Raw genomic sequence first — 23,850 nt, 5'->3', positions numbered from 1 at the left:
TCCTTGCTGCCTGGATAGGAAAGGGCACTCACAGGCACAGGAGCTGGGGCACAAAGGGACCCCATCCTGCTGCCCTGCGAGTGCCCCAGGCTCCATGAAGGCACAAGCTGCCAGGTCCTGGGCAGCAGCTTGGCCCTAGGAGCCTGCTTCTTCGCTGCTGCCAGGCATCAGCCTTGCATAAGAGGCTTAGATCAACATCCACCCCCTGCCCCAGCCCAGGGAGAGGGATGGGGGGGGTCACCCTAGCCCCAAACCCATGTGAGATGAACAGCCCCCAGCCCAGGGTGGCGCGGACATACGGAGCCACGCGTGGGTCCACACCAGCGATCAACTTTATTTACTCGGAGCACAACGACTGCTTGTACAGTGGGAGGCGGGTGGGAAACAGAAAGGCCCAAGGCCATGGCAGTCCCCCACGCATTGCATTCACCTTGCTAGGCCAATGAGCACTCACTCCTGTCCTGGGGCCCAGGCCTGCCCCTTGGCGTCAGCATGGCGGAGCCTGGCCCTTGCAAAGCCTGCACCCACCCTCGGTTCAGGGGAGCCGGAGGGCGCCAAGCTGGGAGGCGAGCTCTGCTCCAGGGCAGGCTGGAGGTTGGTGGCTGCTGGGTCAAGGCAGGTCTGCGCAGCCGGGATGCCTTGGAGAGCCGCAGGTGTGGTTAAGGCAGGGGGTGCCCTGCAGGGTGGGGGCATCGGAGTCCACCTGCCATCCAAGCACGGGGCGCGAGCAGAAAAGGAACGTGCCCCCCTGCCTTCCCCCCCCCCCCATCACCCATCCTGGTGTAAGAGGGGTCTTGTGTCCATTTGTATTTCTTTCCCTGTTGTTGTTTGCTTGGCAAAAATAAGTTAACACTGAACGGCACGAAGGAACCACTCACTCGGAGTATATTTAATATACATATATTTATAATATATATGTACACACAGTTAGCGCGGTCTGAGCGTTAGGGGGTGGAAGGGGAGCGGGGAAGGGGGAGCTGGCAGAAAGCAAGGCAGTCGGGCATATCCCACCCTGATTCTCCAGGCCTCCTGTCCCCACATCCAACCTGATCTGCAGGGTGGGGACATGAGCTGAGATCCCCCAAGGGTCGTCCCAGGCTGGTGCCACTGAGAGCATCAGGGCCGGTCTGTTTGGCAGGCCAGATACAGTCCAGCTCTGACCACTGGGAGTACCCAGACCCGCACCCAGGGGAGCAACAGTCACAGCTGGGTAGGGCAGCACCGGACTCTGGGCACAGCTGGATGTTCTGGGGTTGGGGCAGGGACAGCCACTGCCCAGCTCTGCTGCCACTCATTTTGGGGTCGGTACTGGCAGTGTCCACTGGGCAGTGAACCCCCCGCAACCTCCAGCAGGCCAGAGGGTCCAGGCTGCACGTCTAGACTCACCCCTTCTCTGTGACCCTGCAATGAGCACAGAGCGGACGTGGCTGGAGCTTGGTGGCAGCGGTGGGATTCAAACCTGCTGCTTCTTAGCGCCCAGTCTGTGCCCATGGGAGGGGCAGGGGGCTCCCCACCTCCAGACCAGCTGCTTTCTGCCAGTGCTCTCCCCCTGCCCCGCCCCGTGGGCTGGGGTCTCCCCCGCCGGAGCAGGGAAGGAGTTTCTGAACAGTCGTTTCACACGGAGAGAGGTCGGAAACAAGAGGTCACGCAAAGCAGAAGGTGCCCCATGTCCCCGCCTGGCCTGGCCTGGCCAGCGCACGCCGGGGACAGGGGCAACTCGGCCCTGCAGCCACCGGGCTGGACGCTGGGACCGGAGCAGGGCCACAGGCCAAGGAGGTGGCGCCCCGCCGAGGGGCAGGACGGGGGCACCGGGGACACGAGCGCTGGCTACAGACACGATGCACGCTGCAATCTGAGCTTTTATTAAATAAAATATATTAACATCAATCTCTTCAGTCGGAGGCTGGGAATGCCCTCGCTAGCCCTACCCCCCACCCCCCATCCCCGTGTTAGTGAAGCTGTTACCAAGAACCACGCCTGTTCCTGGCCTGTCACCCCAACTACCCCCAACACACGCCCCTCTAGGACCTCGGGGCCAATCCTACGCTGTGCTGAGACCCAGGGCCCAGAGCACGGCTTGGCCTTGCTGTGCGGAGGGGGTAGAGCCGAGCCCTCCCTCCAGCCTGGGCAGACCGGGAGCAGGGCTGTTCCAGTGTCTGCCCCGGGGCACATCAGTGGCCAGGCACTGGGTTCCCCTGGCCAAGATGCCAGCCTGGGGGTGCCCAGCGGGGCAATGGGCCCCTTATACTTAAGCTGTGCACGGGTCCAAGGGACGCAGGCTCCCCCATGGGTCCTGGCACTTGCCCAGCCATGGGGCAGCCCCAGCTCAAGCCTTGTGGATCCGGTTTGTGCTTTACAGCAAAGGCTCGATGACCTGGGCCAAGCCCCTGGGGCCAGGCTGGGGTCACCAAGACGTGGGCAGGGGTTGAGTGCAAGCTCCTACTGCCCCACAGGTCCAGTGGACCCCATCCAAACCTGGCCATGAAACCAGAGGGTAGAGATGCCCCCAACTCCAGCCCCTGCCACAGCCCCATGAGCCGCCCCCGCTGCCCGGGCAGTGCCCCAGGTCCCTCCACCTCCTGCCTGGCTGCCCCCACGACTGGCAGTGTGCCAACCAGGTGTGAGCACGCGCCCCAGCCTCCTCCAATGCTGCTGCAGAGGCCCGGTTCTCCTGCCCAACCCTGCAGGCAGGGGATGGCCTGGGGGGCTCAGGCCACCAGGACCTGCCCTGCCACAGCCAGGCCTTGATGGCAACAAGGGCATGTGGCGCAGGCTGCCACAGCCCCCAGCCCAGCAACCTTCCTGATCAAGGCCAGCAGCCCAGTGCCCGCTGGCTGCAGCTGAGAGCCAGGCAGAGCAGACTGGGGGGCAGCGGTGGGATTCAGGTGGGGCCGATGAAAGATCCAGTGCCTTTGCCCTGGTGCCGCCAGCCTCCCTCCCGGACCGAGTGCACACAGCCCAGGGCCTGTGAGAGCTGGGCTGGAGGCACTGGCCTGGAGGGGTCCCCGCCATAACACCAAGAGCTGTGCCCAGGCTCCTCCTGGCCAGTGACGGGAGGGGATCCAGGCACAGCCGGGGAGGGGACACGGGGACCCGAACCGAACACCCACTGCCAAGAGCCCACGCGCTGCCTTAGCTCCTGCTCCCTCCGCTCCACCCTGCCGCCCTGTGCGGCTCGCCCGGTGCCTGAGCCTCTGCCCCACACCCTCCACAGCCCCCCGCCGGGCTGTGCCCAGCACCCAGACCAGCTCTGGTGCCATGCAGGGAGCCAGCAGAGGGTGCTCCAGCCCCTTCCCCCACCCAGCCCCTGCCTCCCAGCCCCTCCTGACCCACGGGGGCTGCTCGTGCCTGCGTGCAAGGGCCTGGCTGTGCGAGTGCAAGTGCTCCTGGGGGTGCATGCGCCACTGTGCAGTGTGGGGGGGTGCGCGGCGGCGTCCCGCCTTGTGCAAATCCACTCACATGTGCCAGGGCATGAACACATGTGTTCACGGGTACGGGAGGGGTGTGCAAGTGGGATGGTGCAAGCCCTCGTGTGCCCAGGGGCAGCGTGCCGGCTAGGGGTGCTGGCCTGGGTAGGGAGCAGCCCCCCCACTCTTTAGCCTCATCCCCCCCTCCCCCAGCCACGCTCCCCCATCCTCCTCTCTCCCTCCCGACGTGCCCTGTCCCTCTCTCTTGCCCACTGGGCTCTTGTCTCGGGGACATTCGCTTCGGGTCCCGCCCCGTGGGGTGCAGGGGCAGGGGCAGGCGCAGACTTCTGCTGAAAGAGGTAGGGACCCCCCCTCCCCAGAGCCAGCCCCAGAGCGGACCCAGACCCCCCCTGCTCCCCCTGGGCCAGGTGTTGGGTGTTAAGACGGTGTTAGTGACCAAGGTGGGCCCCCCTGCACCCCGTCCCATCCGGCCATGCGGCAGGGGGGCAGGGTGGCAGGGGCAGGGCCGCTGGGGGGGTGATGGTGGCAGAGGGGGCTGGGGGTGGCAACGTGACCTGGACTCCCCCCTGCCCCTTCCACCTCCCCTCTCAGGCTTTCTTGGGCGGGGGGGCCAATTTGATGATCTCCTCTTCCGAGGGCTGCCGGATGATGTCTGTGGAGAGAGGGGAGTGGTGAGCAGGACCAGGACAGGGCCCACTTCTACCCCAACCCCCCCAGCCCTGGGTGACAGGTGGGGGCTGCCGAGGCCCCTGCAGAGGGCAAAGGCAGGAGGAGCCTCTGGGCCTCAGTGCTGCCCACCCCGGGGCCCAGCGCCTGCAGTGGGTAGGGGTGTCAGGGGGCCGTGCCCGGCCTGGGGCCGCAGGGCACCAGGAGCGGCTCTCGTGCTGGGTGCCGGCAGAGCCCCTCGCCAGGCCGGTCCCAGGGCCCCGTGCCAGCCTGAGCAGCAGCTCCAAGACGGGGTCAGCCCCAGAGGACAGGGGGCTAGAGATGCTGCAAACCCACCCGCCGCAGGACCCCTCACTGCCTCCCCCTCACATGTGCATGCACACACGCTGGTTCCCTCCCTCCCTCAGACCTCCCATGCCACCTCCCCTGACACACACACACTGGTCACACCCACTTAGCTTGGCTCACACACCTTGATCGCACACTGCTCCCCCCCACCCCTGCAGACACCTCCCAGCCACCCCTGCCCCTCACACACACACACCAGCTATGCCAGCCTCCTCCTACACCAGCTCTTCACACACAGGTACACGCCTCCCCCTACCTCCCCTTCACGTCTGCACCCTCCCCTCCTTGCACAGTCATCCATATGCCCTGCGTGTACTTCTCTCCTGTACACACGTGCCCACGCTGACACCCCTGCCACCATCAGCACATGGGTCTGACACACAACCAGGCCTCTTGCAGACATCCCTTCCACGTGGCCCCATGCACACATGCCCCTGAAACCTCTCTCCTCCTGCCAACATGCTTCTTCGTGCATCCAAGGCACCCTGCCACCCCCACACGTGACTGTTGGGAAGTGCCCATCCCCCTGGCCTCTGGGCCTTCCCACCCCCACAGCAGGGAATATCCCCTGGGCACAGGTCACCCTGGCATGCATAGCCCAGAGGGGTGGTAAGCCCCAGCCAGACCTTTGTACTTCTTGGCGCTGGGGATGCGGGTCAGCTTAGTGTCCACCTCGTCCTCCTCGGAGATCTTCAGCACCTGGGTGCGGTACTCCACCACCATGGTGAGCAGGTCTGGGCGCCGGGAGATCTCAAAGATGTGCTCGATGTACGACAGGTTGTCTGAGGGAAACAGCGGGCATGAGTTGGGGAAGGCCCTCGGGTGTGCTGGGCATGAGGCCCTGCGTGGGAGCATGTAGGTGTGTGAAAAACAGAGTTCAGGGTGGGTAGGGAGGAGAGGAGGGGACAGCGCTAGGATGGGGTGGGTAAGAGTGTGCGAGTGCACGGGGAAGGGAGATGCACTGCTGCATGTGCATGTGCTGGTAGCAGGCACCATGGCGCAGGCTGATGCGGGTGCCAGCTGGGTGTGGGTGCCAACTGGGGATATGGGTGCCAGCTTGGGGGTGTAGGTGCCATCTGGGTGTGGGTGCTGTCTGGGAGTGGGTGCCAGCTGGAGGAAGTAGGTGCCATCTGGGTGTGGGTGCTGTCTGGATGCAAGTGCCAGCTGGATGTAGGTGCCGGCTGGGTGGGGGTGCCAGCTGGGGAGTGTAGGTACTGACAGGGGGTTGTGGGTGCTGTCTGGGTGTCATACCTGGTGGGTAGGTGAATCACAGAATCAATGAGTTGGGAGGGACCTAGACAGCTCATCGAGTCCGACCCCCTGCCATGGGCAGGAAGGAGCACTGGGGGTGGAGGGGTCATAAAACCACAGCCAGGTGCCTGTCCAGTCTCCTCTTGAAGATGTCCAGGGAAGGTGAGAGCACCCCCTCTCTGAGAAGCCTATTCCAGGCTCTGGCCACTCTTACCGTGAAGTAGTTCTTCCTAATATCCAACCTAAACCTAGGTGCTGTCTGGGGGGTGTGGGTGCTGGGGAAAGTGTGGACGCAAGAGGGGCAGTTGCCTTTCTCCCCCACAGGGAGGCAGCACTGACTGCACAGCTGCTACCCCGAGGCCCCGGTGGCTTTGCTCTGGGGAGGGGGAGGCCGTGGAGAGTCCCCAGCACTACAGCCCCAGGGCAGCCCTGCTTAGCAGAGCCTACAGGGAGGGGGCAAATCCCTCTACATGTCAGTGCTGCCCCATGCCACTGTCCCAACATGCACCAGGCTCCACTGGACTGGGGGGGCCATGCATCTGCTCAGCAGTCTTAGGGGGTGCTCCCCACACACCCCCTCCCCACCAGGGGCCTGACCCAGCAGGGCCCCATCTACCAGAGCACTGTTGTGGGGCCCACCAGGTTTCCAGGCCCCTGGGTGCTGCTCAGGCAGACCACTGTGTGCCCACCTCCCCCCGGCCTGTGTCTGTGGCAGGCTGCGTGCAGGAATGAGTGTGTTCCCCAGGTCTGTGACCTGTTGTGTCCTTCTCAGGCACAGTGGGATGTGTGTGTGCTCACGCCAAGGCTGTACCCCCCTTGTGCTCTCATTGGACAAAGGGAGGGCATCTCATTTGCACATGGTGGATATCTCTTGCTTACTGGGTTTTATGGGAGAGTGTGTGTGCATGTGCATGTGTGCATGTGGATATATGTATGTGTGCATGCACATGCACCATGTGGCTTTGCAAGGGCCGGGCACATGGACCATCCCAGGTCTCTGCCTGGCCCCCTGCTCTCAGCACCCTGGTCACAGCCACGGGCAGCATACATTGGTTTGTAGGGGCTGCCTGCCAAGTACCACAACAAGCTGGCAAGGAGGGAACCCCAGAGGCCTCGCCAGCTGCTGGTGTGGAGGGTGGATCCCACCCGCAGACCCAGATCTTCATGCAGCAGCTGCAGGGGCAGTCCTTGGTGCCCGGTTGAAGGGACAGGGGCGGGGGGCAGGGCCACGTCCCACGTGCTCACCCTTGTCCAGCTTGTTGTGCTTCTCCAGGAAACTGAACCAGTCCTTGCTGGTGGCGATCTCCTCGCTCTTCTCACTGGGGATGTCCTCCTTGCAGGCCGACTTCAGCTGGTCCAGGTCCTCGCGTGTGATGTTCTCCGCCAGCTCCTCCAGCAGACTGCAGTACTCGGCCATCTCTGCGGGGGCACATGGCACCGGGCGGGTCACTCACGGGTCCCGTGCCCCCACCCCCTCCACTGGCCCCCATGGTGCAATGAGTCTGCGGGGCCTCAGCCTTGCTCCCAGGGCTCTGCAACAGCGCACTGAGACCTGTCAGCAGAGTCGCCGCATGCCAGGTGCTGCACAGACACCTTGGGAGAGACAGGCCTTGCCCTGAACACAGTGAACAGCAGAGGCAGACACAGGTGGGCAGGGAGCTGCCTGGCCCAAGGGCGCACAGCCAGGCGCAGAGCCCAGATGGCTGGGGCCCCGTCCTGCCTGCCCCCAGCAGGCCCCAGGCCAGGACAAGGCTGGACACGAAACCCAGGTGTCCTGGAGCCCAGGCCTGCCTCATTCACTGAACGCAGATGGTCGCATCAGGCTGCTGGGTCTCAAGCTCTTGGTCATGCAGTGAGCTGGCACCAAGGATGATACCAAGCATGCAGCCGTCCCAGGCTGGGCTCAAGGCGGCACAGATACGTGCCCGAGGCCAGGTGGACCTCCCAGGGCAGAGTGCATTAGTGTAGGTTTGTGGCTCAGGCCCCAAACAAGGCCAGGATGCCCGAGTTCCCTGCCCAGCCCTGCCTCTGACCTGGCTGTTTGCCACCGAGATCTGGGCGCACACTGCGTCGGCACCACTGTGCCCACGGGGAAACTAAGCCACATGGCAGGGAAAGGCAGTCGCCCAAGGCTACCTAGCAAACCAGTGGCAGAGCTGGGAACTGGCATCTGTGGCCCATGTGCTGCATGGCTCTGCTTACAGGGCAGATAGGCACGCAGGTGCTGTCCAGGCAGTGCCCAGCGCCAGGACTCCCAGAGCTCGGGACCAGTAGCCGAGGTGGCTCTGGGCGCCATGCGGTTCCCCGTGCGACTGTGGAGGGTGCAGCACGTGAGGACACCAGCCAGGGGAGCCCTCACTGAAGCACAGCATCTGTGCCTGGCTGACAGCCAGGCTCTAGGGGCACAAGAGCCCTTGGGGGGCAACCCCCTCCTTTGGGCAGCAGGCCCCCCCGGGCCCCGGAGATCTCCAAGCCGATGGCTGCAGCCTGGCAGCCCTGCCAGCTCTGCTCAGCTGCTCCACGAGGTTCAAGGGCCTGACTGAAAGCTCTGGCCTCGGGGTACATGGTGGGGGAGAGGGAGGAGTGCTGTGGTTAACTCAGCGCAGGCCGTGCCCCGCTGGGCGCATGCCCGCAGACCCCGGGGCTGTGACCTGCCCCACGCAGCAGGCCCCAGGGAACAGCATCACAGGGCGCAGGCGCGTGAGCTGCAGGCTCAGGGCAGGGGCTTGCACGGGGGTGTGCGATGCAAGGATGCCGCTGGCTCATGCTTGTCTGTGCGGCTGAGGCTGGGGCTTGTCAGAGAGGTGGCGGTGAGAGTGTGCAATCCACGGGGCAGTAGGAGATCAGCTTGCTGCAGTCGGTTGCCCCTGCCCAAGCCGGGAAGTGGACTGTGTCCCAAAGCGGCAAGTTCTGCAGCTGCTGGATCTCCCAAGGCTGCCAGTTTCCACCTCCCCAAACCCACGTCCTCACTTCTGCTCCCACTGGACTCACCCAAGACCCCGCCATTGTCTCCGAATTCCTGGCGCAGCCTGCGCAGACCCCGCAGGGGATCATACCCCAGCGGGGGGACAGCAGCTCCACTGTCCTGGAGCCAAGGGCAAAGCCCAGAGGCCTGGGCAGGGTGGTGGGGAGGGAGCGGGGCCAGGGGCCCAAACGAGCTGTGCACACAAGCCGGCAACCGGGGGCCTTAATTTTCCAAGAGAACAAAGTGGTGGAGGGAGACTCCCCCTGCCCCCTTCCCCCTCTCGCGCAGAGCCGCCAACCCCGTTAATTCTGCTCGTACCCGGCGGTGAATTATCCAGGGACCGGGGAGGCGATGGGCTTCCCAGACGACGCTCGGCAGATGAGGGTGCGCTCCCACGGCGCTGACCTGAATGTGATGGTGCCGCCCCCGTCCTCCAACAGACAAACCGCTTGCTGACACGTCCCCTGCGAGCGGGGAGAAACGGGGGGCTGCACTCAAGGGCCCACAGGCAACACAGCCTCCATGCCACCCTGGCACGCAGATCCCAACCCCACTCCCCCTGCCCGGGCGCACAGCGCCACGCGGGATGCACACCCTCCATCCAACATGGCCAGACTCAAGCCCACTCCTCTCCGCAACCAGGCACCCCCGCTGCACACAGCCGCTCCCCAGCACCCCCGGTGATGCATGCGATAAACTCGGTCACACTTGCACCACTCCACAATTCAAACACACGCAGATGCACACGCACACACACACAAGCTGTGGGGCTGGGGAAGGAGCAGGCTGGGGCTGCCTGGATGCTGCACTGTGATGTATGTGACACTCATCCGCTCTGACAGAGGCAGGAGACGCAGGGAGCAGAGCGCTGAAGTCCAAAGCCTGTGCAATCAGGCCACGCTCCAGTGCACACTTGTGCTCACAGACGTACCCGCATGCACACACGTGCAGGGAGGAGCATGCTGGATGGGCTCTGTCCAGCCTCTCGCACCATGGGCTGACCCCCTCGGCTCCTGAAGCACGGCCGTTGGGAAGCACCCTGCAGCCACGGGGCTGGCAGGAGAAGAGGGGGGATGGCCTGTGTAGAAGGTCCTGTCTAGTCCGGAGGTCCCGTCTAGTCCAGCCCTGCTTGAGGCAGGATGGTCCCCGTCCAAACCAGCCCAGACAAGTGCTCATCTGACTTGTCCTGCTGCTGTAACAGCTTTATAATGTGCTGGAGAGACCCCAAGCAGAGGTCACACCCCCCTCTAAATCCCTTCCTGACCCCAAATCTGGTGTTGGTCTGACCCTGAGCAGAGAGGCAAGACCCTCCAGCCAGGACCCCTGGTTTTAAGTCCCAGCAAGAGCAAAACCCCAGTCCCAATCCCAGCGTGGGCTGGAGCCAACACCCCGTGCCCCTGAGGGAGGTGGAAAAAAGCCCTGACATGCACAGCAGCAGCGAACACCTCCAGCAATGAAGAGTCCACCCCTTCCCTGGAGCCTAGTCCACTGCCTCCTGTTCTAAGAGGGAAGAGATTTTCCTGATTTCATTTAAACCTACTCTGCTGCAACTTCAGGCCACTGGTCCACCTCCTCCTCTCTCCAGGAAGAGACAAACAGGTGCTTTTTCTCTCCTGTAATGGCAGCCCTTCGGGTATTTTATTTGAACGCTGTTGTCATGTCCTCTCTTAAGTCCCTTTCCCACAGGCTGAATACAGAATCACAGAAATCCAAGAAAAAGAGGCCTGGAAGGGATCTCAGGAGGTCACATCTAGTCCAACCCCCTGATCACAGCAGGACCAGCCCCAACTACATCAACCCGCCAAGGCTTTTGTCTGCCTGGTTCTTAAATACCTCCAAGGAGGTGATGGAGCCCCCACGACGTCTCTGGGTAACCTGCTCCAGTGGTTTACTACCCTCCTCGTGAGGAAGTTTTTCCTAATATCCAACCTCAACTTCCCTTGCTGCAACTGGACCCCATTGCTCCTTGCCTGTCATCTGCCACCACTGAGACCAGCCCAGCTCCATCCTCTTTGCGACCCCCTGTGTAACGTGCCCAGCTCCTTCAGCCCCTCTTCCTAGGACTTGCTTTCCAAGCCCTTGTTCATCACTCTTGCCCGTCTCTGACTTCTCCACGTCCGTTGCAAAATGCAGAGCCCAGAGCCGCACGCAGTATCCAGATGCTGAGCAGAGGCAAGATCACCGCCCGCGTCTTGCACTTATGATGCACCCCAAAACCGCACCTGCCTTCCGCGCGGCTGCACGGCACCGCGGACTCGCACGGTCCGCGATCTACCGAGACTCCTGGGCCCTTCTCCATACAGCTGCTGCCCAGCCAAGGGTCCCCCAGCTGGGATGTGGGGTTTTCCCCCTTCCCCAAGTGCAGCCCCTTGCATTTATCAGCACTGAACTTCCCCCGTTAGCTCCAGCCCAGCCGTCTCATCTGTTGAATCCTTCTGACATGTTTGCGGCCCTGCCCCGTTTCGTGCTGCCTGCGCCAGCATCCAGATCGTTACTGAATAGCACTGGGCCAGGACAGGTGAACCCCCGCCCCGAGGCTCAGGGCACAGGTGGCACGGCACACCTCAGTGCCCCACGTCCTGCCCCCAGTGCACACACGTGTACAGAGCCGTGCGCCGCCCGAGGGGCCATTGGGACCCCCCGGGCTGAGGCCGGGGCTGGCCGTGCGGGGTCAGGGCCAGGGTCATGCTTGTCCCCACACCCGCCCCTGCGCCAGCCCAAACTCCCTTTCCCTCAGCCATCTCTTGCTTCCTCTTGGTTGCCTTGGAAACCACTGCCCTCCACCATGACGGCAAAGGCGGTCGCCGTGGCAACCACTATTTCCTTCATTTCTTGTTTTCTTCATCCTTTTCCCTGCGGCAGGGGAGCTCCCCCCTCCACATCCCCGTACACGGGCCCTGGCAGCGCCAGCCGGGCACGGCTTCATCGCGGCCTGGCAGGTGCGCATTTGCGGGGAGCAGCCCCTCCATCTGTCCGCACCCAGCACGTGTCCGTCTGTCACCCCACCCCACCCCAGCCATGTGGGGCTCCCGACGTCCCGCCAGCCCCTCGCCTGCCCCCGGGGACGTGCCATCGCCCTGCCCGGCTGCCTCGTGCGTGGGAGAGCCGGAGCCAGGCTGGGAAAGTCCCAGCTGGGAGGCAGGACGCGGGGCTGGGACCCCTGCACCCGCCCGCTGCTGGTCCAGCCCAGGGTCTCCCTGCCCCAGCGGCATCGGGGTGGGGCGCGGGCACATGTGCGCGCACGTGCGGTCCTGGCCCCGGCCTCGCTGCGCCGCCCCCCGGCGCCGGCTGCCCTCTTTCCCAGGCCTGCTTGTGATTCCCCGCGCGGCGGAAGCGCCCGCGGCGCGGCCTGGAGGGGAGAGGTTTCCCAGCTGGCCCGTCTTCCTGAAACAATGAGTCAGTGGCTGGGCTCCCGGCCCGGTCGCCCGGGCTCCTTTCCCCACTGCTGTTGCAGGCGGGTCCGCGCACTCAGTATGCCGGGCAGCGTCCGCGCCTCGAGCGCCTGTGTTTGGGGGGGCGTCTGCTCCTTTCTCTGCCCAGCTTTCTCACTCTCCCCCTTGCAGGGCACCCCCCCCCACCATCCGCCCCTTTCACTTCGCACCCCCCCTCCCCCACGCTCTCCCGTCCGCTTTTCTTCTCTGTCCCTCTCCGCTTTCCCCCTTTCTCTCCCTTTTGTCCCCCTTGGGGACAGCAAACGGCCCAGTCTGGCCCCCTGCCCGTTTCCCAGGCGCGCTGGGTGGCATGAGGCAATGAACCCAGCTGCCAGGCGGGCCCTGGATGTGGATGATACCGTGGGCATGCCAGGGTCCCGCATCGGCAGGTGCAATCGAGCAGGTGAGAGCAGGAGGGGGCAGGGCGCCCGGACTCTTGGACTCTGTTCCTCGCACGGGGGGGAGGGAGGGAAGTGGGGTCTAGTAGCTGGAGCAAAAGGGCCTGGGTGTCAGGACACCTGGGGTCTAGTCTCCACAGCCCTGTGGGATTGGTTGCTTCCGGGCAGCCCCCGAGCTAGATGTCAGCCGGCTGCCCCTTTCCACCCCAGAGGTGGCTGCATTTCAGGGCTGGGGAAAGAGCTGGCTGCGGGTAGGAGGAAGAGGCTGCAGGAGCTCAGTGAAGGACACGGCCCAAGGGCAAGGCCAGGAGACCTGGGGTGACTGCCGAGGTCCAGACAATCATGCAGGGATCAAACCTATGGGGCCTGGGCCTAAGGTGGGGATGGGGGATGGGGCTCTGAGGTCCTGAGCATGCAATGGGGAAAGCATCTGGCGCTGCCCAGAGGTGCCCTGGGCATCCCAGGATCCCCCAGGGCTGAGCTGATAGAGCAGAGTGAGGCCACAGTGCAGGCCACACACCAGCCCAGGCTCGGGCTGAGCCCTGGTGACCGCGCTGCCAGCTGGACTGAGCCCACAGGCTACTCTAGAACCCGCGTTCGCCACCCGGCCACATGAACACGCTGCACTAGACCTGCCCCCGCCTCATCACAACGCAGATCTAGCACCCACGCCAGCCAGTCGCTGCAGCGCTCTAGATCCCTTTAGCCCGGCCGCATCACCGCAGTGCTCTAGAACCCGCCTCAGCCCGGCCGCATCACCGCAGCGCTCTAGAACCCGCGTTAGCCAGCCCAGCCACATTATCACACATTACCTATAATTCCTCTATGAAGCCATTCTGCCCTGGTGAACCACAGCATGGGCGGTCACACCAAAATATGAGGGTCCCTGCTTCTTGTCCCCTCCCCCACCCACTTTGGGGTGGGCAGGAGAAACCCAGAACCAGGATGAGCCAGTTGCAGACTGTTGTCTCCCTGCCCTTGCTGAGAAGCTCCTCCAGCCTTAGCTTATAAAGCCCCAGGCCAGGGTCAGGACACCTGGGTTCTCCTGCCAGCTCCAAAGCAGAGCTGTGCCCTAAGCACTCGAGGGGAGGGGGGGGGGCAGGGGCAACTGGGACCCCGGTCTTCTGCTGGGTCAAAGCTTTATGGCAAACACATCATCCAGCTGCTGGAGGCGATCAATGGATCTGGGTGGAGCTGGAGGAGCAGCTGTGGCTGGAAAAAGCGGGAGAGGGGAAAGGAAAAGGGGGGAGGGAGGGGGAGAAACCTCTGGGAAAAGCCAGCATGAGCTGTTGTGATGTCATCTAAAAGACACCAGCCGATTCCAGCCAATGAGAACCCAACTTAACATCCGCGGGTCATGAACCAGATCTCTCCATCTGGGTCCAACGATGCATTGCGGCTGAACCCGAGCAACTCTGCCTGGTTCTGCAGGGCTAGAACCAGAAACCCTGTGCCCGCCTGGCTCACACGCCCACATCCCTGCCCCATGACTCAGTCTCCTCATCTGCCAAGGCTGCACCCCTGCTCTGCCCCACGGGACTGGGAGCTCCCATCCATCTCTATCCATCGTCTGTGGGTTAACAATTAATGCTCTATGAGTCCCTGGCTCCCTTGAAGAGCCCCAAAGCTCTGAAGACACATTAGCGAATTAAGACTCCTGTTCCCCCAGGGAAGACGGGTCAGCAAGGCTGGCGATAAACAGCCTGGATATACAACAACGAACCCGCGGAGAGCTAATTGCTACCAGGCGCTCCCTCCCCTGGCTGGAGGGCCACGTTCTCTCACAGCTACTCATCAGGCTGGTGACTAACGCAGCGGAGTGGGTCTATTCATTCAGAGTGAGGGGATGTGTGCAATACAGAATCATGGCTCAGACCGTCCCGGGATAAACTCCCAGCCCGATGCATCGTTATGCTTTCGAAACCCCACCAGGGAAAAAGAAAAAAAGGTGGAAAAATTTGGCAAACAACAGTTCCCCTCTCCAACACCTGCAGCAGGCTGGAGTGTGCGCGTGCGGGGAGGCGTTGCCGGATATGCGGCATGGGCCACAGCCCGATCGAGCACTGATCTCTCCGTGCACTCCCTGCATCCCAGAAGCACCTTGGTGAGGACCGGGCCCCTCAGTCGGCTCCGTGCACGGGCGTGCACAGCTGTGCTCAGCTCCGTGCATGGGTGTGCAGACATAAGACACCGCTGCTGCCCCAAGCAGCTAAGTCAGAATTGCTTTGGGGCCAGAAAATGCAAGGAGGTGCCGGTGCCAGGGGCCGACAGGACGGAGCAGCTTTCTTCCAACCCTGAACAAGGAGCTCTCTTAGAACGAAGCAATTGGCTTCCTGCTGCCTCTCAGCTTCTCCGCCCCGCTGCTGTTTGGCTTCCTGCTAGGAGTTTAGAGAAGCAGAGTATTGTCCCCGCTCTGTCTCCCCGGGGGCAGGGGGCTGCTTTCCACGCCCCGCTAGGATACCTGCATGGCACCTGCTCCTGACTGCTGAGGAACAGGGCTCCAGAGGTACGGGGGGGCCCAGTGGGGAGCTGCAGCATCCAGGGAGAGCGTCACCCAGGCTGCTGGGCACAGACAGACCTGGGCACAGATGGACCTGGGGTTGCAACTTGCACCGCAGGGAGGTGCCCTCCATGCTGAGTACAGGGAAGGCGGTGGAGGACAGAACCCAAGCTGGGGGCAGAGGCTCAGCCAAGGGCCAGGGCAGCCCCGTCTGGCCCCAAGGAGGGACCCTGGTGGGATGAGAACAACTCCCCTGTCGCCTCCATTCATGCTCTGCATGCAAAGCGCCTCGTGAATATGCATGAAGGGGTGTGATCAGGAGCCCCATTCACAAAGTGACAGCTCCGGCTCCAGCTGGGGGCTGCCTGGAGATGCCCATTGTCCTCCTCCAGCCACCAGCACTTTCCCAGCACCCGGCAGGCGAAGGCCGGGCTGATGAGAAGGACAGACAGACACTCCCCATTCAGGCCCTGCCCTGGCTCGTGGCCATAACTGGGCCTGTGTGGAGCTGGGACCCCCGTCTCTGGCTGGAGGAGCACGGTGCTGGTGCTAGATGTCGGGGCAGCCTGGATGCCTGGGTTCCCAGCCCACGGCTGCCGGGGTGTGATCTCAGGCCAGTCACTTTCCCCCTGGTGACTCAGTTTCCTGCTCTCAGCCGGGAAGAGCGGTGGGATCCTGGGACGCAGCTGGCCCAGGGACCCCGTAAAGCAGCAAGGCCCAGAGGCAGCCTTGGGGGGGGTGGCGGGATGGCCCCGGAGCCACACGGGGTGGCGGGAACCAGCCTGCCCCTGCCCCACAGAGCCCTGGGCACTCGGCGGCAGTGACAGAGCGCATCAGCGTTCCTGCCCCAGATGCAACGTGAAAGGGGCTGAGCCCGGGACTGGGGGGCCCGAGGGGACGGAGGCATCAGTGCTTGGGTTTCTAGGCGCAAAGAAATCACCATGGCAACAGCTGAGCGCGCAGTCCTTAACCCTCGCTGCCCCATCTCGTGGAAGAGCTCGGATCCACGCCTTCTCCTGTCGCCGGGAGGGACGAGGGGGAGGGGGCCGCAGAGAGCACGGGCCTGTGTGCGTGTCCACATGCACAGACACACGTGCACACGCAGAAGAGCGGGGCTGGGAGGGAGCTCTGGAGGTCCTGTCTAGTCCAACCCCTGGCATCCATTGCCCAACCTCTTAGCAAAGCCTCTGACATCACACCTGGACCTGCCGTAGGGAAAGCAGGGGGCCACGGCCAACATCCTGGGTATTAAAATACTCTCCAGAGATCCCAAGCTGAGCCTGTGCCCCACTACAGAGGGAGACCCCCCCCCGCCACCCTCAGTCCGTACCAATCTGACCCTAATATGAATTTCTGGGGAAATTCTTCCCTGACCCCAATGCAGCGTCCGGCAAGACCCTCGGGCCAGGACCCTTTGCCTTTAAATCCCAGCAGGCGCATTGGCACAGCCCGGTCCCCATCCCCAGCTGGGCTGCAGCCAGCATCCAAGGAGGGAGGTGTAAAAAAAACAAACCTCGACACAGGTAGCAACAGGAAAGGAAAAAAAAAATTTCCCAGCCCCATGCGGCAACCAGCAAAGCCCAGAAGCCTGGGATATACCCCCGGTAGAGCACGCGTGCACACACACAAGCACACGTGCCCGTGCATGCCACACCAGAGGGGCACAAACTCGCACAGCTGAGGTTGCAGGAAGCACCTGGTGCTTCCCTAATGCGGGTCACGGGGCCTGTGCCAGGCATGGCCAGAGCAGGTAGACACGGCAGCCCCCGAACCCTCCCGAGGCACTGGGATGCACGAGCGCGCTGGCTCCTGAATAGAAGCAGAGCTGGGGGGCTGCCTGCCAGAGCCCCTGCCCTGGCCATGGCTTGGCCATGCTGGAAATGCCTGGGGTAGGCTCCCCGCCCTCATGCATGCGGTGTGGGGGAGCTGGGAGAGGAGGGGGAGTCCCAGTGCTCCCACAGGAGGCAGCAATGGGGTGGGGGTACGTAATCCTACTCTCCCATGCAGTGGTGCTACCTGACTGCCCCCCTCTCCGAAGCCTGCCGTGTTCCTCTGTAGCTTCCTGAACTCTGGTTGCAAGACGTCCCTGCCTGGACCCCTCTATAGGGCACAGGGGCCAGATCCAGCACCTGTCAGGTCTATTCTGCCCAGGGTTGTCTCCTGGCACAGACGCATCCCTGCACAACTCAGGGGCACCATGAGACCACAGGGCCCCAAGTGCCCACCCAGCCCGTGCTTGCAAACAGTGCAGTCTGGGGACCCGGATCATTGCCAGGGGCAGCCGTGAGCCCCTGGTGCAAGGGCATGTGCAGCACCAAGCACCAAGGGCCAGGCAGAGCCTCAAAGCAATGCCATCACCCTAGCCCTCATCCTCTGCTTTGCACCAGCCTGGCCCGGGGAAGGGACCTGGGAGTCCAGGGTTAATGACCTGTCAGCACATTAATGAGTGACCTGGTGTTGGCAGACAAGCGACCTTTGACTTGTGACCTCCACTTCCATCCAGCAGCCTGGGTGGGAAGGCGTTTAACCCCCGGAGGGCTGCAGTGGAAGACGACCGAGCGTGCGAGGCAGGCTGGCTATGGCTCAGCCAGGGTGCCCTTCACAGCGGGAGCGTGCTAAGGCACAGGTGCCCGCACGCCCGGCTCTGCCCGCACCCCTGCTCACAGCAAAGGCCTCTGTGCTGGGTGGGGTGGAGCGGGCCAGTCAGTGCGACTGGGCCTGGACACTGGGGGGAGGCTGCAGCCAAGGCGGGTCTGAAACTACGTGAACCTTCCCGGGACCAACCTGGCACCGCTGGAGGGGAGGGGGGCAGAGCCCTCAGCCGGGCCCCCGAGCTGCCCACCGAGACACGGGGCCACGACGCTTCAGGCTCAGCCCTGCCCAGGCCAGATGGAGCCACCTCTGGGGCCGGTGGATCTCGCCCCCCCAGCCCCAATACCAATCGGCTTAGCGGGCAGCAGCTGCACTAATCCCCTGGCTCTTGGGTCTCCCACCGAGGCACTGCCCTAAATCCAGCAGCAGGCAAAGGAGGGGAGGGGTGAGACCCAGAGGCGGGGGGGAAAAGAGATGTGAACCGGGATGCAGGAAGCACAGCCGGGCAGAGGAAGAGTCACGGGCAGCGCCCGCCGCTCGCTCCTTTCCTTCCTGCCCCCCACGCGCCTTCCGGGCTTTGTCCGCTCCCCTGCCGGCCGCAGGTGTGCGAGGGGCGCGGGGCCATCCATGCAGCCAGGGCCACTGGGGTCGGAGCCCAGCTGCCCCCATGCCGCTTTGGGGGCCATCTCGGAGCCGGGCACTCAACTGGTCCCATGCTGAGTGCGCCACAGGGGCCGGGGCAGAAGCCGGCCCCAGGGATGGCTCCGTTCACGCCTGTCAGCACGGGGGCCTTCATGAGCCTCCGGGGCGCAGACGTCATTGCCTCGCCCATTCCCGTGACAGCCGGGCTCGGCGCCGAGTCCCATGGTCAGACACTGTGTCAGGCCTGTCTGTGCCACCCCAGGGGCACCAGACTGGGCAGGCCCAGGTCCCACGCAGGCACAGAAACGGGGCCTTCCTATCCCCACATCCCAGCACTGACAGTGGTGTGGCAGGTGCCAGCGGCGCTGTGCACACTGGGAAGGAGATGGGGGAACTGGGAATGCCCCCACAGGGGTTTCCTCGCAGCCTGGCACAGAGCATCCCCCGCCCCCAGGCTCCATGCCAGCTTGCAGCCCCCTAACCCAGCCCTGACCCCCTGTGAGCGCCAGGTGCAGCTCAGCACTGCCACACACCATTTTCCACCCCATTTTCTGCAATAAATTAGGTGGGGCAGCACCTCCGCCAAGGTCACATAGGCAGACGGGGCAGAGCTGGCAGCAGAACCCAGGAGCCCACGAACCACTGCTCTGCACGGCCTGCTTCATGCTGGCGAAGGCTTGCGGGAAACGCCAGCCTGGGCAGGGAGGGGGCGAGGGGGAAGTGCTGGGCATGGGGGGGACGAGAGGGAAGTGAAAGCCCGGAGTTCAGCGCATCGGAGGTGGAGGGGAAGTGGGGCCACGGCTTGGCCCAAGCAGAGCGCACAGCTGAGTCTGATGTAGCCTCAGGAAAGTCCCGTCGCCTCTCTGGGCCCTTGCTTCCCCCACAAGCATGGGCCAATTCCCGTCCACCCCTCCTCCCGACCCTGCCACCAAACAGCCCCACAGTCCCTGGCTGCAGGAGCACAAAGGCCTGCCCTGCCCAAGGACCAGCCACAGCAGCCTTGGGGCTGCTCCACCCACGCGCTATCCTCTTGGATGGCTCCAGAAAGCAGAGAGCCACCGGAGCTCAGGACAGGCCAGCCAGGTCCCAGGTGCCAGCCCCGTGCCGGGAGCACCACACCACGGCCCACGCGGCCCCACGGGGAGGATGCTCTGTGGAGCGTGGCAATACCCCAGGCTGCAGCCGCGGTGTCTGTTCTGCAACGTCCCATCCCCACCCGCGCGGGGGGCTGACGCCTGCTCCCCTGGCGTCACAGGGCTGGCGGGGCTGTGGCTGGCCTGGCAGGTCTGCGCAGCACCCAGCGCCCGAGCCTCACAGCTGCCCTCCGAGTCGCACTGGGGTCTCCAGAGGCCGTGGTCCCCATTGGTGCCCCAGACCCAGGGTTCAGAGCTGGGCTGCAGCTGTCCCGAGGCCAGGAGACCCCTGATGCTGTCCCAGGCACTCTCACTGCCCCCAGTCCCATTCCCTTCCCCTCTGCCCCATAGGCAGCTCTATCCTGGGGAGATGCTCCACACCCACGGCGAAGCCAGGAATTTGGGCCCCTGTATCTCCCTTGCTGGGCGATGCTGGTGCTGGGAGCGTTGGTGGGGCCTGGCCCCTTCTGGCCGCGGGGTGGGGGGGCCTGGCAGGTCTGCTGGAGCCGCTTGGCAGGTTCAGATTTCCTCCAGACAGATGGAAACAATATCGAGGCAGACATGGCCGAGGGGCCGGCTCCCTCCCCACTTCCCGCTCTGCCTCCTTCACTCCCGGCCTCAGCGCCCCCTTCTCAGCCCCAGGCCCCCCGCGGCTGCCCGGCACACGCACCACGCGTGATCCGACTCGTGGGTCCTGGGGCCTGGCCCCCCCGCCCACCCCCGGGAACGGACTGGAACGTCCGGCCGCGCCACTGCCCGGCTCAGGGACACAAACAAAAGGCGAGAGCGGAGGGGGGCACTGGGCAGGCCCGGACAATGGGCCTTTTGTGCCTCCCCCTCGCACCCGCAGCCTGGGACAATGCGCAGCGGCCGGCGGCCACAGCACCAACACCTGGGCACAGGCTGGGGGAAGGGGGGCATGTAGCCCTGGCCCGGAGCTGCAACTGGTGCCGGGGACCGGGGGGCTCCCAGGTCGGCCCCTGTGTCTCGGGAGGACGATGGCGCCCACGCGGTGCTGGGGGAGAGGGACACGGCGCAAGCACCCCCCTTGCCCCCATGACAGGGAATCACTATCGGCTTTTGGCACAACAGGGCCTACGACACACAGAGGAGCGGCTCTGAGTCCCTGCAGGAGAAGGCAGCGGGGTGCAGCTGCCCACCGGTTGCGTCCATCAGACATTTTCCCTGCCACCCCCACAGTCAGCCTGACCCAGCCCCAAGTCTGGGGGCATCGTTACCCACGTGGGACAGGCGGGGAAACTGAGTCATGGTGCAGCTCGCCCCCAGGCTGCCTGCTCAGGCCACCAGACATGACGTGCCTCCCATCCCACCGGCTCTAACCACTCACGCCTACTTCCCTCACTGAGACTGAAGCGTGTCCACACCCCACCCTACTTGAGCTGGGGGGTCCCAGGCAAAGGCCCTGGGGACCCCCCACAGCTCAGGGACAAGGCTGGGACATAAGGGGGGGAAGGGTTCACATCATCCCTGGCAGAGATATGCCCCCCCACCACCACCACCCGGGGGCCACCTGTGTCCCAGCCCGGTCTGTGCATGGAGGGGGAGGGAGCAGAGTAATGGCTGGAGCAGAAAGGGTGGGGACTCAGGACTTCTAGGTTCAATTCCCAGCACAGAGAGGAGGGAGGCCTAGCGGTTAGAGGAGAAGGGCTGGCGGGGACGGCAAGGACCCTTGGGTTCTCTTCCCAACTCCGGAACAAGAGGACACTGTTTTAGGGCAAGAGGGACCAGGAGCCAGGACTGCCGGGGTCCCTACTGCCAGCTCTGGAAGTGGGGAGCCAGGCAGGACTCCTGGGCTCTGTTCCCAGCTCACTTGCACAATCACTTTCTCCCCGTGCCTTAGTTTCCCTCCTGTGACCCAACGCCACTCGCAGCAGTTTCAATGCCACTCCCTGCCCTGCCTGGGGCTGGGGCGAATATGGCTGTAATTAGAGGCCTCACCGGGCCTGGATGTGGCTGGTGTGGGCACCTGGGCACTGCGTCTGGGAGAGATAATTAGAGACTGGGGGTGGCAGGATCACAGCGCGCCGTCTCTGCGGGGGTGACGCGGTACCAAGCCGCGGCTCCGGGGCTGCAGCAAGGATTGGCTGGATGAAGGACTGCAGGGAAAAGGCAGAGACAGCAGCTGCCTCCTCCAGTGCTGGGAAGCTCCTCGCAGGGCAGGTATGGCCCAGCCTAGGGGCAGCAACGCTGGGCACAGGGGAGGCCTCATCTCCCTGGGGAAGCGGGGGGATAACTTTCATGTGCATTCCCACGTGAACATGCATAGCCCCCCTGCCTCAGCTGCCTGGCAGCGATGCCCCTCCGGCTGGGTAGAGGTAAGACGGGTACCATGGGGCGTCTACTGTGGGGCCCTCAACCCTTCCAGGGAGCATCGCTGCCAGGCACCTGTGGTAGGGGGACTATGTGTGTTCACATGGGAACATCCATGCATGTTCATTTGAGCGTGGGCGCACACATGTGAAAGTGCGCGTTGAGCCTGCACGTGCATCCACGCGGACGGTGAGTGCACACTGCATGCACACACGGAGCGTGCCCTGTGTGGCAGGATGCTGGGGTGTGCATCACAATTGAGAGCCATGTTGAGCCTGGGGGGAAGTGTGCACCCAGTGTCACACAAGGGGCGGCTGCAAAATGACTGCGAGCGCGTGAGTGTGCGGGCTGGGAACATGACGGGCTCCGGGGATCCAGCCCTGTGGGCAGGCTCTGTTTAGGATGGGAAAGGGTTAAGTTCCCATGTATGCAAATACAGCTGAGGGGGCAGGGAGCCTGGCAGGGCCCCCAAATCCCCCCCACTGCAGCCTCACCGGCACCAGAATGGGCCCCTGCCTGCCTGCGCCCCCTGGCTCTGCCCCTGGCCTGCGGGGGGACGCGGCCACCCCATGCCTCAGTTTCCCCCTCCCAGCCTCTGCCTGCCTCATCTGGCTGGCCCTGACGGTCTCTGCTTTCTCCATGCAGCGCCTGGCACGAGTGCCCCAAGCGTTGCCATCCAGGGGCCACAAGCTGCCACAGCACAGAGCTGGCCTAGCGGGGCAATGGGTCGGGAGGGGCGGCTGCTTGGGCACACGCGTGTGCCTGATTGCAGACCCTGTGCCAGCTGGGGAGGCTGGCAAGGGGGGCAGACAAGGCGGCCCCGTGGGAGGAGGGGACCAGCGCCACGGCGGCGTGCGAAGGAGCGGCGACGAGCACAGCTGGCAATTTCCGCCGTGATTGTTTAACCGTGATTGTCTAGCCGCGCGCAGATTACAGGACGGGCAGCTCCGCTCCCAGCCCCCCTCTGCCCCGCCAGCCGCCGGCATCACGAGGCCTTGCCCTGAGCCCCCAGCCCCCGCCAGACGCCCCAGCCCCGCCGCCCAAGTCAGCCTGCTGCTCCCGGCGCGGATGGAGCAGGCTCCAGGGCTGGCGCTGGAGCTAGACCTCGGGGCGGGGAAGCCAGCCCTGCCAGCCGCACGTCCAGCCCTGGCATCGCCGGGGCACGGGGCCACGCGGAAGGGGCCCAGGCCACGAAGCCTTCAAGAGGCCGGTCCCGAAACAAAGGGAGGAGCAGCCCCAGCCCCGACCCCGACCCGTGACACGAGCGGGGTGCACGGAGGGCAAACGGGGACCTCCTCACAGCAGGGGACGGAGGGCAGGCCCAGCCCACGGCCAGGGGCCCAGCCGGGGACCCCATCGGGAGACCCCCAAGGCCCAGGGGAGCTGCCCCGGACACCCCGGCGCGGGGGCAAGGGCTGGGGCCGAGCTGAAGGACGCCCTCCAGCACGGCCCCGCGGGGCGGGACAGCTCCCAGGACACGCATCAAGTCCGGAGCAGCTCCACCGGGCCGGCCCCGCAGCCTCCAGCCAGCCGGTCCCCGGCCCCGGCCGCCTCGAGGCGCCAGCGCCCCGCACGGAGCCGCCCCGCGGGCGCCAGCCCGGTGCCCCCCGCCTGGGCGCGGGAGAGCGGGACCCGGGCACGCAAAGCAGGGTGCGGGGAGCGCTCGCCGCCGCCCCGCACCCCTGCCCGGGCAGCCCCGCCGGCCACGCCCGGCTGCCAGCGCCGCGGGGCAGGGCGGACCCGGGCCCGTCCGCTGCCGGCGCCGGGGGCAGCGGCTGCGGGCCTGCCCGTGCCCGGTGCATCCCGCACCCCCGGGCGGGCGCGGGCGGGAGCTGCCCTGAGCCGCCCCGCGCCCGGCTGCTCCCGCCCGCGACCGCGACCGCGACCCCGACCCCGGCCCCGGCCCCGGCCCCGGCCCGGCCCGGCCCGGCACTCACCGCCCGGCGGCTGCGGCGCGGCTCGCGGTCTGCGCGGGGCGGCGGCTGCTCCTGCGCGGGGCGGGCGGGGCGCTGACGTCACCGGGCGCCTTTGTGCTCCGGCCGCGCGGGGCCGCCCGGGTGTGCGCGCGCGCGTGTGCGCGTGTCGGGGTGCGTGCCTGCCGCCGGGTGCTTGTGCGGAGTGCGAGCGCGTGTGGGCATTCGTGGGCGCGTGCAAGTGTGTGCGCG

The 23,850-nt window shown here is 64.9% G+C and overlaps 1 protein-coding gene across 2 annotated transcripts; it reads right to left on the bottom strand.

Annotated features, from left to right (window-relative positions):
* Positions 1-884: 884 nt before the first annotated feature.
* PEA15 (proliferation and apoptosis adaptor protein 15) lies at positions 885-23,761 on the bottom strand. Of its 2 annotated transcripts, XM_090056447.1 has the most exons (5): positions 23,623-23,761; positions 8,977-9,122; positions 6,939-7,112; positions 5,069-5,224; positions 885-4,080 (listed from the first exon to the last, which is right to left on the bottom strand). In XM_090056447.1, the coding sequence occupies exons 3-5, from the start codon at positions 7,108-7,110 to the stop codon at positions 4,016-4,018; spliced, it is 393 nt and encodes a 130-aa protein (XP_089912573.1). In that variant the 5' UTR covers positions 7,111-7,112; positions 8,977-9,122; positions 23,623-23,761; the 3' UTR covers positions 885-4,015. The 2 variants fall into 2 exon arrangements, with proteins under 2 accessions (XP_089912573.1, XP_089912571.1); XM_090056445.1 differs by lacking the exon at positions 8,977-9,122 and having other exon boundaries at positions 23,623-23,719.
* Between the last annotated feature and the right edge of the window lie 89 nt (positions 23,762-23,850).

This window comes from Crocodylus siamensis, chromosome 6 (assembly GCF_052110815.1).
Source record: "Crocodylus siamensis isolate JL-2025a chromosome 6, ASM5211081v1, whole genome shotgun sequence".
Lineage (NCBI taxonomy): Eukaryota > Metazoa > Chordata > Crocodylia > Crocodylidae > Crocodylus > Crocodylus siamensis.
This window is presented reverse-complemented; position numbering and strand designations above follow the sequence as displayed.

Excerpts from the sequence above, each read along its gene's own strand:
- PEA15 (XM_090056447.1), bottom strand. The coding sequence starts at position 7,110 with ATGGCCGAGTACTGCAGTCTGCTGGAGGAGCTGGCGGAGAACATCACA. Across the intron at positions 5,225-6,938 it reads GCACAACAAGCTGGACAAGG|ACAACCTGTCGTACATCGAG; the intron begins GTGAGCACGTGG and ends TGTTTCCCTCAG. Across the intron at positions 4,081-5,068 it reads CAGCGCCAAGAAGTACAAAG|ACATCATCCGGCAGCCCTCG; the intron begins GTCTGGCTGGGG and ends CTCTCTCCACAG.